The sequence below is a fragment of the Cnephaeus nilssonii genome (assembly GCF_951640355.1).
Source record: "Cnephaeus nilssonii genome assembly, chromosome: 21".
Lineage (NCBI taxonomy): Eukaryota > Metazoa > Chordata > Mammalia > Chiroptera > Vespertilionidae > Cnephaeus > Cnephaeus nilssonii.
The window spans coordinates 24,523,979-24,539,152 of record NC_137092.1 but is presented as its reverse complement, the minus strand read 5'-3'; the positions used below and the strand labels follow the sequence as shown (position 1 = coordinate 24,539,152).

Here is a 15,174-nt window from a genome sequence, read left to right as displayed (position 1 = left end):
GGGGCTAATTTTTTTTTTTTTCTAGAACCACCTTCTTTCTACATTATGGATTCAAAACCACCCCTCACTGGCAGTCATTTCAGTGAGGTGGAGCAAAAGTGATCAGCAATTATTGATCAATACTTCCTAATTGCCTTTGCTGATTTCTTTTTCACCATTCCTTAAATAAAGGTGCCCCTAATGTTTCATTCTCAATCCTCTTGAATTTTGCCTTATGATTCCTCCCTCGCCCCCGCCACCCCCGCCCCAATCCCTACCTCCTCTGTTATCTCAATTTTCATTGATATGGTAAAACTATGTTTCTAGTCTTTTTGTCATTCAACAGTTTGATTATGATGTGCCTAGGTGTGAATATTTTTAAGTTTATCCTACTTGGGATTCATTCAGCATCTAGTATGTTCTGATTAAGTATTCAACCATTGCATATTCAAATATTTTTCCTGCCCCTTTATCTCTCTCCGGATATCTCCATTATTTGTATGTTGGTGTTCTTGATGGTGTCTCACAGGTCTCTTATTTTTTGATGCTTTCACACTGGATAATGTCTGCTGAGCTAATTTTAAGTTCACAAATGCTTCTGCCAACTCAAATCTGCTATTGATGCTTTCTAGTAAATTTTTCATTTCAATTATTGTACTTTTCAACGCCAATGTTTTATTTGGTTCTATTTTGTAATATTTATCTTATTAGATATTTTCATTTGATGAATCAGTATCATCATACTTTCCTTTAATTTTTTTAAACATGATTTCCTTTAATTCATTGACCATATTGCTTAAAAGTCCTTAGAGTGCAATATGTGAATCACTTCAAAGATAGTTTCTAATGATTGCTTTCCCCCCTCTGTGTATGAGCCATGCTTTCCAGTGTGTTTTTTTTTTTTGGGGGGGGGGAAGGGGGGTGGGGGTATGTATCATAATTTTTTAACTGAAAATTTAGATGATATAATTTCTAGAGTTCTAAAACTTTTGACAGGTTTGTCCAGTTTTACCATTGGAGAGACAATTTTTTGAGGTTCTTACTCTACCATTGCAGAAGTCCAATTCCTCACCTTCAGTGTTCTGTTTTGTTTTAATCTGTATCTTCCCTTATATGTCTACTAGAGGCCCAGTGCACGAAAATTTGTGCTGGGGGGGGTCCCTCAGCCCAGCCTGTGCTCTCTTGCAGTATGGGAGCCCTCAGGGGATGTCCAACTGATGGCTTCGGCCTGTTACCTGTGGGGTGTGGGCTAAGCCGCAGTCTGGCTTCCCTCTGCGGGAGGCGACCCCAGTGGGCTGATCTGGGGATGGCAAGTGGCCGGGCCCACCCTGAATAGCCCCACCACTGCTGCTGCCCCTGGCCACCCTCTGCAGGAGGCAATGGGGCGGGCAATCAGGGGATGGCATGGCCCCCATTGCCCTGCCACTGGTTGCCACCACCCTCCACACCCCTTTGCTGTCCCCTCCTTCTGCCCTCTGGCACGCGCTTTGGCTGGCCTAGCGCCACCTGCTCGCCGCTGCTTTCCCCCTCGCCCCCCACCCACCATTTGGTCGATTTGCATATTAAGCTTTTATTATATAGGATTCCACTTTTAACTTCAGGTCTTTAATATCACTTGCCCAAACAACTGCCACAACCTTCCAAATATTATTTCTGCCCTTAGTCTGAGTCTCTGACTCATCATACTATTATTATGTCTACCAGAGTAATATTTTAAAATTCCATATAAAAGGTTTTTTGCAACTCCTGTTCCAACAACTCCCATGAATCCTTATTGCCACTTGATCAACACAAATTACTTAATAATTCATTCAAAACCTTCTTTCAGTTATTTTAATCTCAATCTAGGTTTCTAATTTTATGTCTAAATTCTCCCCAACTATTCTGTGCTTTAACACCACTGGACTATTTTCAAGTCTTTAAATACCACTTTCATACTTCTGAGTTTATTTCTTTGTGTGATTTCTTCGGTTTGGAAGATTTAGCCCTACCCACAAAATACTCCCTTTCTTTGCAATTGAATTGCTCCATGCAGATCAGGGACCCTTTTGATATTCTAAGTTTTCCTAACCCTCACTCAAAATTTCCTTCTTCAATTATGCTCTTATAGCAATTAGTCAATATTTTATCATAACATTTAAAGGTCAGAATTGCAGTTTATTTAGTTATGTATTGGATTAAGGGCAAGGACTATGTCTTTATTTGTATCATTAGTATACACAGAGTGTCTGGGACACCGTATATGATCAAAAACTGTTTAGTACATTGAATTTGGACTAAGGACAAGGTTTAAGAGAGTTGCAATTGTGGTATACCTGGACCATTATGCTGTGGTCCTAATGGAGTCATGAAACTAGACTATATAACCCTGCATAGTCCCTCTAGAATTTAATGATCTTATGAATATATGATCTAGAAAAGACTTCTGTGATATTCATTTTCAACTAATTTGGAAAATACGAATCTCTGTAGATATAGTGAAAAGTAGTAAGTAGTGCAAATTAGAATATCAAACAGAATAGAAGCTTAAATGTCAGGGATTAATTTCAGTTCCTTGAAAGGGAGGAAAATCTCTCTAGAGTATTTAGAAGAGACAGAGGGCTTTTCACCCCCCATGAAGGCTAACAGTAACTGAAAACATACTTCTGGGAACTTTTCTCTGCAAATATTCTGCTAGTGATGTTGACTACCAAATTTGTACGTGCTATTCTATCTCAATCCTCTGTAAGAGAACTCTCCATGTAACTAGTCATTAATAGATAGATAGTGAATTAAAAAAGAAAATGAATGACTGGCCAGCTGGCGTGGCTCAGTGGTTGAGCATTGACCTACAAACCAGGAGGTCACCATTCGATTCCTGGTCAGGGCACATGCTCAGGTTGCGGGCTTAGTTCCCAGTGTGGGGCGTGCAGGAGGCAGCCAGTCAATGATTCTCTCTCATTATTGATGTTTCTATCTATCTCTCACTCTCCCTTCCTCTCTGAAATCAACAAAAATATATTTAAAACAAACATAAAGAAAGAAAGAAAGAAGGAAGGAAGGAGGGAGGGAGGAAGGAAGGAAGGAAGGAAGGAAGGAAGGAAGGAAGGAAGGAAGGAAGGAAAGAAAGAAAGAAAGAAAGAAAGAAAGAAAGAAAGAAAGAAAGAAAGAAAGAAAGAAAGAAAGAAAGAAAGAAAGAAAGAAAGACTGAATGAATGGCCTGGCTTACAAGAAATAAAGACCGGTACAAAACAGTACATGGTAAGTGCTTGGGGTTATATTTTAGGGGTTTGGTGTTTCAGAGGAGAGGGAGTCATACATTTGGATAACTTTTATGTAGCGGTGGCATCTGTACTAAGAAAAGTGGGATAAAGGTGAGTGGGCATTCCGGAAAGCAAGGGCCACAGAGTCTTTGCCTCGCAGTGGGACCTTACCAGAGGCTGACTCTTGGGTTGATTGTAAGGGGGAGAGACACGAAGTAAGGACCCAGTTAGGAGGCTTCTACAGTCACACACAGTCCAGAAAACACAAACACGCAAGGACACATGTACAAAGATGAAGATGATGGTACTGCTGATAGCCATAAAAAACTGAAGATGGTGTAAATGTCCATGAAAAACATATAGTTAAATACATCATGCTACATCCATTCTATGGAAGAAAGTAAACCTGTGTACATACTGGCATGAAAGGATGTCCATAATAGCTTGCTATGTTGAAAAACTTATTGTATAATTCATATTGCATGGTGCCAGGCTTAGAAAACATACAATGATTTAAAATACTTAGTATGCCTGTGCATGTATATGTGATATATGGAAAAGAGTGTGGAAATTAACACAGACAAACAGGCTCATGCTGAACTCCAGGGCTGTGCCTGGAGAAATTGGTGTCTTACCTGGGTCTCATTGAAGGCTTCCTTACAACAGCAATCTTTTTTGAGGGCGCTTCCTTAGCTGGGGGTGAATGTATCCGTGGTTCTTTGGTAAATTTCTGACGATAGACTTTATACTGGTAATCTAACGAGAAGTCACAACGTTGGGCAACGCCATGTTATAAAGAACATTGCAGAGAAGGAGGGACAAAGTAGCAAGAGTGCATGTGGAAAAACCACGGTCCCCACGACTGCTGCCATCTCAGGCCATTAGTGCTGGGAATGCACGGCCATTAGTGCGTAAGAGACTTCGGGATGACTTTAACCCCTGACCCTAATATCAGTCCAGGCTGTGTTATTTACGTCTGCTGGCTATGAGGCCTAGAGCCCACCTTCCTTAGAAAACTGCTGAGACCTACTCCATCATACTTCCTATCATTTCAACACCAAAGGGCATCCCTCCCCCAATCAGTAATTTTTACTAAGACCGTACTCCACGTGGCAGTCAGACACCTCTGCTGTCTCCTCCGAAACCCTTCCACTTGTCCTCTGGAACCCCTGCTTTGTCATCAGCAAACTCACAGATTCTTGCTTGATCTCTTCATTAAGAGTCCCCCCCTTGCCCTAACGGTTTGGCTCAGTGGATAGAGCATCGGCCTGCAGACTGAAAGGTCCCAGGTTCGATTCCGATCAAGGGCATGTACCTTAGTTGCGGGCACATCCCCAGTAGGAGGTGTGTAGGAGGCAGCTGATCGATGTTTCTCTCTCATCAATGTTTCTAACTCTCTATCCCTCTCCCTTCCTCTCTGTAAAATATCAATAAAGTATATGTAAAAAAAAAAAAAAGAGTTCTCCCCACCTTCTGGCTTTAACAGAAACCATTCCCTTTCCTGAGGACACTGCTGCCACAGCGAACTTCTCAAGTGGTAATCTGTCGCACCATAGTACACAATTTGGAGTGGGTGTCTGGTGCCCTATTGCCACTTAGGAACCATTATTTCAAAAATATGTTAAAACATTACTATTAAAGAATGACAGACTCCAAGCATTTTAGTATTCAAAGAGCCTTTTGAGGTTGTTCATATCGTAGAAAATAATGCAGACTTTTTCAAGGGCAGGGATGGTATATTACTCATCTTGCCCCTCCAGATATTAGAACATGGTCTGGTTATAGTAAATCCTGTAAACTATTTATTAACTAGAATGTCCTCGCCCCCCCACTCCCCCCTCCACACACACACATAGGAAATTTCTGTCTGGTTTGGTAATACTTTCAGTGACAGATATTATGCCAAAGGATCGAAAACAATAGAAATATATACTGAGTCTAATACGCAATTGAATAGGTGAAAAAGTACAATCCAGATGATGGAAGACCAGATATCAAAAAACAAAAACAAAACAAAAGAACCCCAACAAACCTCCCAATAAAAAACACCTAGAAATCGTGGATAAAAGAATAACACAGGTTCAAATTTGTAAGTAAGCCTGTAAGACATTAACACAAAACAAAATAGAAACATAGGGATTAGAAGCAAAGAGAAGGTTAGAAACCAGAGGGTAAGCTAACACCAACAGTGCATCTGCCCTGGACGCATTTGCAGTGTTAAAGGCCAGAACAGGACCGAAGACAAAGCCATGCGCCCTTAGAAAATGGGCAGAGAAACCCTTTGGCCACTGCTTTTACTTTCAGGGCATTTGACAAGTATGACAATTGTTACTGAGAAATACAGAACTTTTTGGCGGACTCTCAAGGCAGATGACAGCAAAACTGCAAAACAGCAAAGAAGAAAAGCACCCCAGGCTTTCCGTTGGGACCCCCAAAAGGAAGGAAAACCAGAGCTAGCTCATCCATCAAAAGGCATGGAAGCTAGCTCTGAATCAACTCTCACCCTCAGTGGGTGAAGGTCATCTGGATGTGCTTGTTCAGTGTATGTCGGAAGTAAAGGGAGCCCTCTCCGGAGGACAGTAAGGTCACCCAGAGGCTCAAATCATCCCTACGAATTTGTACCAACAGCACGTTCACAAATAAAGCAGAAATAACAAGGCATTTAAAAAGATGACCAAAAACCAAGGAGAAAAAAAACCCCATGGCACTTGAAAACAACATGGCAGGAAATCCAAATATGGACTTTAAAATTACTACTATTCATTTAATGTAAGTAATTAAAAGAGAAAAAATATCAACACGGACTGAGTATCGCAAAAAGGAAAAAAATAAATTCTAAAAATAAAAGGTTTAATGACTGAAATGTAGAAAATTGAGAGTTAAGAAATGGGTAGGATGACAAATTATAAATAGCTGAGTGAGAATTGTTGAACTAGGAGTAAGACCCAAAGAAAATATCTATACTGAAACACAGAGAGGGAAAAAAAAAAGTGAAAAATACAGAATAAAGCATATGAGACATGGGGAATGTGGCTGAAATGTCAAAAATATGTGGCCTGGCCAGTGTGGCTCAGTGGTTGAGCGTCGACCTAGGAACCAGGAGGTCATGGGTTCAATTCCCAGTCAGGGCACATGGCTGGGTTGCAGGCTCGATCCCCAGTAGGGGGCGTGCAGGAGGCAGCCGATCAATGATTCTCTCTCATCATTGATGTTTCTCTCTTTCCCTCTCCCTTCCTCTCTCTCCGAAATCAATAAAAAAATATATATATATATATTTAAAAATTTGTGTAGTAAGATTATCCGAAGGAAATAGAATGAAGCAGGACAGATATCTGAAGAGATAATAACTGGAATTTTCCTAAAACTGACAAAGGATATCAAGTCAGAAATGCAGGAAGTCTTGAAACTCATTCTGGGAGTTGGCCTCCAACAAAGGGCCCTGCCTGACCCAAGGTCAGACCCTCCTGAGGGACAGCCACACCCCATGTGAGTTGATACAGACGTATAAAAGCCCCTTGCCTCAATGAGGGACCATGCTGAAGTGTCACCTGGCTCTCCAGCTTCCTAGGGGATCTGAGGTCTACGCTAACTGCCTAAAGTCAGCACCTACCTCTGCCCAGTCCTGCTTTCCTCATTCCCTTACAGGTGTTATTCAGAACATGCCCAACAGACCTCCTTCCATAAACTTCTGACTCCAGGGAACTTCGCAGAAGACAAGTCTGTGTTATTTAAAAGCCCAGAGTAATAACTAGGCAAGAAGGCAGGAATTAACTATTTTCATCCTCATCCTCATTCACTTATAATCGCATCTCCTTTTCATGATGCCCTTCTATGACTTCGTAGGAGGGGGTAGGAGCTGGGAGACAAGACTGACCATGCCTCATTTCAAACACAGCCCGGTTCCCCTTTTGGGTTTTGGCCCATTGTGTTGGGAGATTCTTTCATACTGGGCTGTCTCAAATCTATCTGTGGGTTTAAATAAACACTTACCCATCTTACTAGTAGGTGCTTTTTCACAATATATTTTGTAGTCCTCACTCATCTTCTCTATGGCCACCTTCGGATACTTATAGCAGAGTTCCTCAAAGGACATTTTCTCTATGTCTATCAAGTAGAGAAAAACAGGGGAGAGTCTAGTTGACCACTCTGGGGTCAAAGATTTATATACTTCTGTTGAAAGTACTGCCTTTTAAACGTTATTTAAGTACGACAATAACGTTCTAAGGGAATGTTTCTACGCAAGGAATACAAGTTCTCTAAGCCAGATTAGAAGCAAGGAAAGACCGCCAGCCCTCCAGCGTGGGAGGACTCTGTCCTTCTTGGAGACCCCTGGCCATGGAGACCTTCCGCCCAGTCACACACAGTGGTCCCGGAACTCCCCAGGGCAGTCTAGTGCTTTCTGAGCGATACTGGTGGAGTCCAGAAGGAATCCCAGCGTGTGGACTCACAAATGTCAGTTGCCCTTATGACAATTGCCATTGCTGTCAATATCACCTCTCAGCCAGGGGCATCTGGCTGTAAGTTGCAAGAGCAGTGGGTTATTTCTGCAGAGGATCTAGGTTTCTAGTCCTCCCTTGCTGAGCCGCCTCGGGCAACCTTCTCACCTCCCTGGGACTCGTTTTCTCTGTATGAAAGCTGAGAGTATTCTAGTTCAGGTGCTCTGTGGGTTTCTGGCGCAGCCTGAGTAGAGGCATCAGCCTCCTGAGCAGACAGAGCTCCAAGATGGACAAATGCACAGGAGGCCCTTATCAGATCGGACCCGTGTTCCAAAAATGCAGCGGTGGATGAAACAATCACATGTGCTGGGGGGGGGGGGGGGGGGGGGGCGGGGGAGGAGGGCGCGTCTCCATGGAGCATGGTTCTCACTCTTCCTGGCTACCCCTGACACTCCTGGCCACTAAAGAAATGCCTGTTACCCTGTCTGGTGTGGTGAAATTTACCAGCTATCCTTTCTCCCACATCTCTCTACATTTCTGGGAGAGGTTTTGGAATGTTCGGGATTCAGAGAGAAGGTGAAACTCTGGGTAAAACAGAGAGAGGGCCTGTTCACGATATATTTAAATAACTCATGCTCAAGCACAGCTCTGAGGGGCAAGCATCCAGGGCATCTTGTTTTGTATATGGAGTGCACCGTGCAATGCAAAGATTGCAAGAGTTTAGTGTTACTTTAAAAATGAATTTTTTAAAGTGATTTTTAGAGAGAGAGAGGAAAAGAGAGGAAAGGAGAGGAAAGGAGAGAAACATTGATGTGAGAGTGAAACATCAATCGGCTGCTTCCTGCATTGCACAGTGCTGGCACACAGTAAATAATCACTAAATGTTAACTGTCCATATTTCCCAGTTGCCTATATGTCAGGGGTCGAAAAAATTATGGTGACTGCCCTCACCTGTCAGAAACACTGGAGACTTCAGTTCCACCCGGAGAGACCCGTCTTGTCTCAGGTCCTCAGTAGCTAGTTTTCTCCACTGCACTGAATCCATTTCCTCCATGTTAGCCAAACTCTGGCTTAACGCCAAGGATTCCTCAAATCTCTTATAAAGAAGAATGTTCTCTTTTTTGCTTATAGAGTCTTTCTTATGCCACCTCATGTTGGTGACCTTGGTCTGAGTCTAAGAGAAGGGGGAGGGGGACAGACAATATTTGCTACAAGAACTAGACCAGAAGCAAGATTTTTGTAACAGCCCAGTCCCCCTGTGTCTCCCTGTCAGGCAGACTTAGGCTGATGGTTTTCAATTTGTTCCGATCCATTGCAAACCCATTTTCTATTAACCGAGAAATTCGATGTGCATGTGACTCTTTTAAAGTCACCTTATGCACTTGAGAGCTTTATGTTTAAGCATCAGGGACCATGTCAACCCCCCAGTAGCCTCTAGAAAAAATAGTATCAGACTTTCATCTACTTTAACGAATAAGGCTTCTAAAAGAGCAGTTGCCATCGCTTCTCGGCCTTTTGGCTAAGATCAAGTGTAGTAAAAGAGCAGTTGCTCTCTTTTCTTCCCTCAACCTTATGATTCATCCCCAACTCAAAGCCCCTCCTACTGAATAAGTGAGAAATAAGTAGTCCTCTTCATTCAGGAATTCATCATACCAGGAGCTGAGCATCTGCAATTCAAACATGACATAAGTGTTAGGAGGTGTGCTCAGCCTGCTAATGTTCACATGGGAGAAGCGTAGGCTGCCGATTCCAGAGTCTCTAGTTTGGAGATACAGTGGAATAGCAAACATTAGCCATGACCAACCAGGACATTCCTTTGGCTTTCTAAATTTGCAGTTCATGCAGCCTCTCTCTGAATCTCAGAGGATAGTAACCGATACTTATTTAAGAAGAGGTACCACAAATAGTTTACTGAAGGACAATTATTGGCCACCTCTTAAATCTTTGTTCCTTTCCAAAGTACTATCTCATCCGATTCTCAGAATGGTCCTGAAAACCAACCATCTTCTTTTGGTGTGTCTACTCTTAATATCTCCTCCTTGAAGACCTTACACACTTGTGAAAATTATTTCATTACCTTAAAATAAATACACAAACAAAGCCCAATAATAACAATAGAAAGCTATGCATTAGTGCTTAGCTCGGTTTATATATCTATACCCTCGCGTTCATTCACTTATTTATCTGATGAATACATTCTGAGAGCCTCCCACGTGCCGGACACCGTGCCCATTGCTGAGAATATACAGACCAATATGCTACAAGCCTGGTTCTCGAGGAGCTCACCTTCTAGCATGATGCACATGCCACCACAGAGGTGTGAACAAAGTTCCCTGGGAGCGGAGAGGAGGGAACACATTTCACAAGAGATAGGGGGCCTTTAGACTTCCAGGACTGAAGAACTGCGCAGGAGAGCTGTGGCTGTGGATCCACTGGACTGATCTGGTCCTATACAACCCAGATGTGCAGCCCTGGATAATGATCCTGTACTGGAAATTGTGCTGGACTTAGAGCCAAGAACTGGGTTCTGGCTCCTGGTTCCTCTACTAGTCTGTTTTGTGCCTTGAGCTAATCCACTTACCCTCTCTGAGTCTCATTTTCCTCATTGTACAAATGACAACAATACTACCCTGTCTGCCTCTCAGAGGTGCTAGGAAGCCTCAAGGAGGTAATGTGTTTTATAAGGTAAATAAATTATAATGCACTAAAAATTTTGCTATTTATATCTACTTGCCCTTCCAGATCTACTCTCTAGCCTTTTTTACCTGGCTTATGCCTTGGGAAATGAACCTGTATGGGCCACATCAACAAGCTCCCATGACCTCTGGTTGGGTTTATCCAGTCAGGAGTCCTGACAGGAGATGGGAAAGTAGGAGCCAAGTGAGCTTGGGATATCTATTCCCTTGGTCCCTCCCAGCCAGATCACTATGGACTGGCTACATCCCTCTACCGACAATTACAGCTTCTGCCGAGCATTCCATTCCATATAGCTCTTCTCTCCTGGATCTGGTAACTAACTATTCCCTCTCCTCAACTCTTCAGGCCTAAGAGTGATAAAGGTGACCCACCATTACTGGCCCTGGGATACTGCACTATCTTCTGTAGTTTCCCTACTCTCATGCCCAATGCCTTGTAATTAGTCCCTTTTATTGGATGCTCATCTGTTTCCCAACTGACTCTGCCATTTGTTTTCTTCCAAGATCTTAAAAAAAAATATATTTACAGAGAGGAAGGGAGAGGGATAGAGAGTTAGAAACATCCATGAGAGAGAAACATCGATCAGCTGCCTCCTGCACATCTCCTACTGGGGATGTGCCCACAACCAAGGTACATGCCCTTGACTGGAATCGAACCTGGGACCTTTCAGTCTGCAGCCCGACCCTCTATCCACTGAGCCAAACCGGTTAGGGCTCTCCCAAGATCTTGATGATACAACAGTCAAGCAATGGGCCTTACTTCCTGTGAGTCTTTAGGATGGTCTCTCACTTTTATCTCATGTTTTGGGATGAGAATAAACCCTTCTCAATTGGCCATTTTCTCATTGGCTATTCTAGAAAAGAAAGACCCTGCATTCCAATCCATGACGTTCAAAACAGTTATTAAAACTTCCCTCAGTGGAACACTTAGAGGTTCATGGTTTTGGGAGACTTCACATAAGGGGGAATTGAAGAAGGACTGAAAGGTGGATATTGACCACTCCCCCACCTCCATTCTTCTTTGGAGTTTTGGCTGTTCCTTGGGAATTTGTACAGCCTGCTCCTATAAGATTAACCAACTCTTCAATAGGTGAAGGGTTATATGGGTAATTATATCATTAACTTAGTATAGATGAGCAGATAGGGTTTTAGGTCAGTTTTGACCCAATCTTCCAGATCTTAACCCATTTCGGTAAGGTGTGACCTACCTGGCAGATTTCCTCCTGGGCTTTGGGTATCCAGGGGTTCATATTCCCAGAAGGCAGCAGCTCCTTCAGACCTTCAATGGTTTGCGAGCTGAGTGGTAAGCATGGCCCAATCTGTTCATTTAGGTAGAGCTCACAGATTCGGTTGCCTAGTATGTGCCAAAAGACAGCATTCCCCGTCTTCCTGTTATTCATCAGGACACTGAGGAAATGGTGCAGGTCCTGCCAGAGGTCCAGGAGTTGGACCTCAGTTTTCAAATTCAGCTTCTTCAGGTGGTCCCGGAAGGGACTCCCTGCAAAGGCATCAGCACACAAGGCCCAGTGGGTGTACCCCAAGGAGAGTCTTTGCTTGATGGCCTTCTTGATTGTCAAACGGGGGGAGTGACGGATGATGGGGGTGGCAGTCCTCAGGTGGGTAGAGATCTTTGCCTCAAAGAGGCCCTCCATGTGGAGATGGCTCTTGACTTTCTTCTTCATGTTGGACTTCCTGGCACTCAGACTGTCCTTTTCCAGGGAACTGGTTATTCTCTCCTTTGAAGAGGCCTTTTTCAGGGAAGGCATTTGTATAACCACTTTCTCCTGAGGACAGATCTCCTGGGAGGACATGGAATTGGCGCCTGGCTTGGTATCCAATTCCAGAGACCACGAGGCATGATCTATCAACTGCCACATCTTCCGCTTGATCTTTCTGCTGGAGTACAGCTTCTGGGGGTGGCAGGACTTCTTGATGCTCATGTTCAGAGGGAGCCCTCCTACATGGGTACAGCAAATACTGCACTGGCGAGTCTCATATTCTTGCATCAGATTCTGGCATGACTCCTCCTTAGCTATGATGGTCTTGGCATGGGTGTGAAAGTTGGGAAGCCAATAGCTCTGGAGTTTGAACAGAGCCACTTTCTGCATGTTGCTCAAGATCTCCCGCCTGGTGGTTGACTGGTTGGGATGCCAGATGGAGAGGTTCAAGAGAGACTCTGGAAAGAAGACAGAGATGAAAGATGAAAACGATGTGGTGCCGGTGAGCTTTTGAAATTTTTCCAAATGGTTTTTGATTAGAATTTCATTGTTCCTCAAGCAACCCAGGGATGTGAAGAGGTCAAATAAATGATGGATGCGTATTTATGATTTGCATCACATCACAGTGATCCCTTTCTCTGATTACCTTCCTTTTTCCCCAGATAAATAAGTCATTCTATGGGATTCTTCAAGTTATTTTTTAGACCAGTGGTCGGCAAACCGCGGCTCGAGAGCCACATGCGGCTCTTTGGCCCCTTGAGTGTGGCTCTTCCACAAAATACCACGTGTGGGCGTGCATGTACAGTGCAATTGAAACTTCATGGCCCATGCGCAGAAGTCGATTTTCGGCTCTCAAAAGAAATTTCAATCGTTGTACTGTTGATATTTGGCTCTGTTGACTAATGAGTTTGCCGACCACTGTTTTAGACTATTGAATGTTATTGTAAAGAAAAGCAAACATCACATGAAAACTTGTGTAAGAACATGTACCTCTGAATGGGATGTCTCAGGATCAGATCTAACAAGGAGGAAGGACTTTGGACAATAATTTGAAGAAGTCTTTATTAGCTCTGATTTTAATGCCATCAATTCTCAATTATCTCTCTGAATTAAGAGTAGTGTGACTAATCCCAAATAGAAAATCTGGAACACATTTGTGTTTGGGTTAGCAATGCCTCCTCACTAAATAAATCTACACCAATAAAAGAGAAATATGCAAACTGACCATACCTTTGTGATGCCCACCAGCCAATCAGGAGTGAGTATGCAAATTAACCAAACAAAGGTGGTGAGTTAATTTGCATATGCAGGCACGGAGCAGCTGGGCAGGACGCCTCCTATGAGGGGGAGCGCGGGGGACAGAGGGAGCTACAGGAGCAGCGCTCCAGCTGGGAGCAAGGACTTGCAGACTCCTGGATGGCCGGGAGCAAAGCCAGGGGAAGGCAGGCCTATTCTTGCATGAATCTTTGTGCAATGGGCCTCTAGTAAGTAAATAAATGAATGAATAAATATCTGGATGTTCTAGAGAAGAGGCAGGCAGCTTTGTCTGTGAAGGGCCAGCTAATAAATAGTTTAGGCTTTGTAAAGGGGCCACCTACAGTCTTCGTTGCACACTTGTCTCTAAACCCTTTAAAAATATGAAAACAGCCCTAGCTGGTTTGGCTCAGTGGATAGAGCATCAGCCTGCAGACTACCGGGTCCCGGGTTTGATTCCGGTCAAGGGCACATGCTGGGGTTGCAAGCTCGATCCCCAGGAGGGGGTGTGCAGGAAGCAGCCAATCAATGATTCTCTCTCATCATTGATGTTGCTCTCTCTCTCTTCCTCTCCCTTCCTCTCTGAAATCAATAAAAACATTTTAAAAAATAAAATAAGAAAGTAAAAATATGAAAACATTCTTAGTTCATAGGCCACATGTACTTCACTTGGCCCATGGGCTGCAGTTTATTCTAAAGAATCCCAATTAAAAAAGAGAGCGAGAGAGAGAGAAAGAAAAAAAGACAAGCCCTGCAGGCTCAGAAGATGGAGTAGCTATGCAATTACCTTGTTCCAATTCCTCTTCACTCCATCCAGCAAAACATCACTGGAAAGTAATAGCTCAGAAGAGGCCAGTACCAGCCTAAGGACAACTGGTCTCTCTCATCCCTCCCCTGTTACGGGTTGGGTTTCCTACTGGCATCCCTGATGCACAGAACATGGAAAGGGTGGCAGTGTGCAAAGCAAGAGACTGAGGGCTATCAGACACTGGATTGATTTTTCTGGTTACATCTCCCAGGGATTTTACTTCAGATAAACTTTATAGTTCTTACTGATGTTCATGTTGCAGAGGGTCACTACCCGTGAGCCCTCCTGAAGATGGGTGGCCTTCAGCACAAGGAGGAGAGACAGGTAGTGGTCTCTCAATTCCAAGTCCATCTCATCTATGCCCAGGATCTTCTCAGCAAGGATCCAGAAATCCACCAGCTCTTCACCTACAGACCAGACAGGGGAGGCACAGAGCTGCACCCCAATCTTGCCTCTTCAGTGGTTGCATCAGGGTGTGGCAGCTGATACCCCTACCACCCACCTGCTCTACTGCCTCAAACATCACCATTAGCCACTCCTCTGGATTAAAGTACCATCTCCAGAAATGTCCTAATATGGGGGCAGATGGGAGTCATGGAGGAAGGGAATTAATGGATAGGGATCTTTTGTGACTTTTTATTGTTAGAAAAACTCTCACTTTAAGAAAAACAGCATGACTCTGAAGATGGATCATGAGACATTTGAGTTTGGTCCAAAAAATAAAGACAGAGGGAAAAGTAAATTTCCTAGATCATGAACCCAGAGTAGCTAGCAGAAGGACAGTTGGGCCAAAATGTACCAAACACTATGTTCCCTGTTTCATAACTGTCAGGGATGAAATCCTTGTGACAAACTGAATGATAGCTCTTCCCTCCATGTTCTCTGGAGACCCAAGACTTCACCCTTAAACCAGGGCTTGTCCCTGGGTAAAACTTAACATTACTGAACTGTACAAGCTGTTGGCCTCTCAGCATCCACCAACTACTGGACCCAATAGAGCAGAAATCAATGCACCTTAACACTTTTGCTACAAGGATTTAT

The 15,174-nt window shown here is 43.6% G+C and overlaps 1 protein-coding gene across 1 annotated transcript in view; it reads right to left on the bottom strand.

Annotated features, from left to right (window-relative positions):
* Positions 1-15,174, bottom strand: part of RGSL1 (regulator of G protein signaling like 1) — a gene marked incomplete at its 5' end in the record, with an annotated part of 43,777 nt that overhangs the window by 23,053 nt on the left and 5,550 nt on the right. The window contains 6 exons of the mRNA XM_079762055.1: positions 3,857-3,977; positions 7,212-7,325; positions 8,609-8,831; positions 9,262-9,324; positions 11,562-12,529; positions 14,379-14,540. Of these exons, the coding sequence (XP_079618181.1) occupies positions 3,857-3,977; positions 7,212-7,325; positions 8,609-8,831; positions 9,262-9,324; positions 11,562-12,529; positions 14,379-14,540 (1,651 nt within the window). The remainder of the gene's footprint in view (positions 1-3,856; positions 3,978-7,211; positions 7,326-8,608; positions 8,832-9,261; positions 9,325-11,561; positions 12,530-14,378; positions 14,541-15,174) is intronic.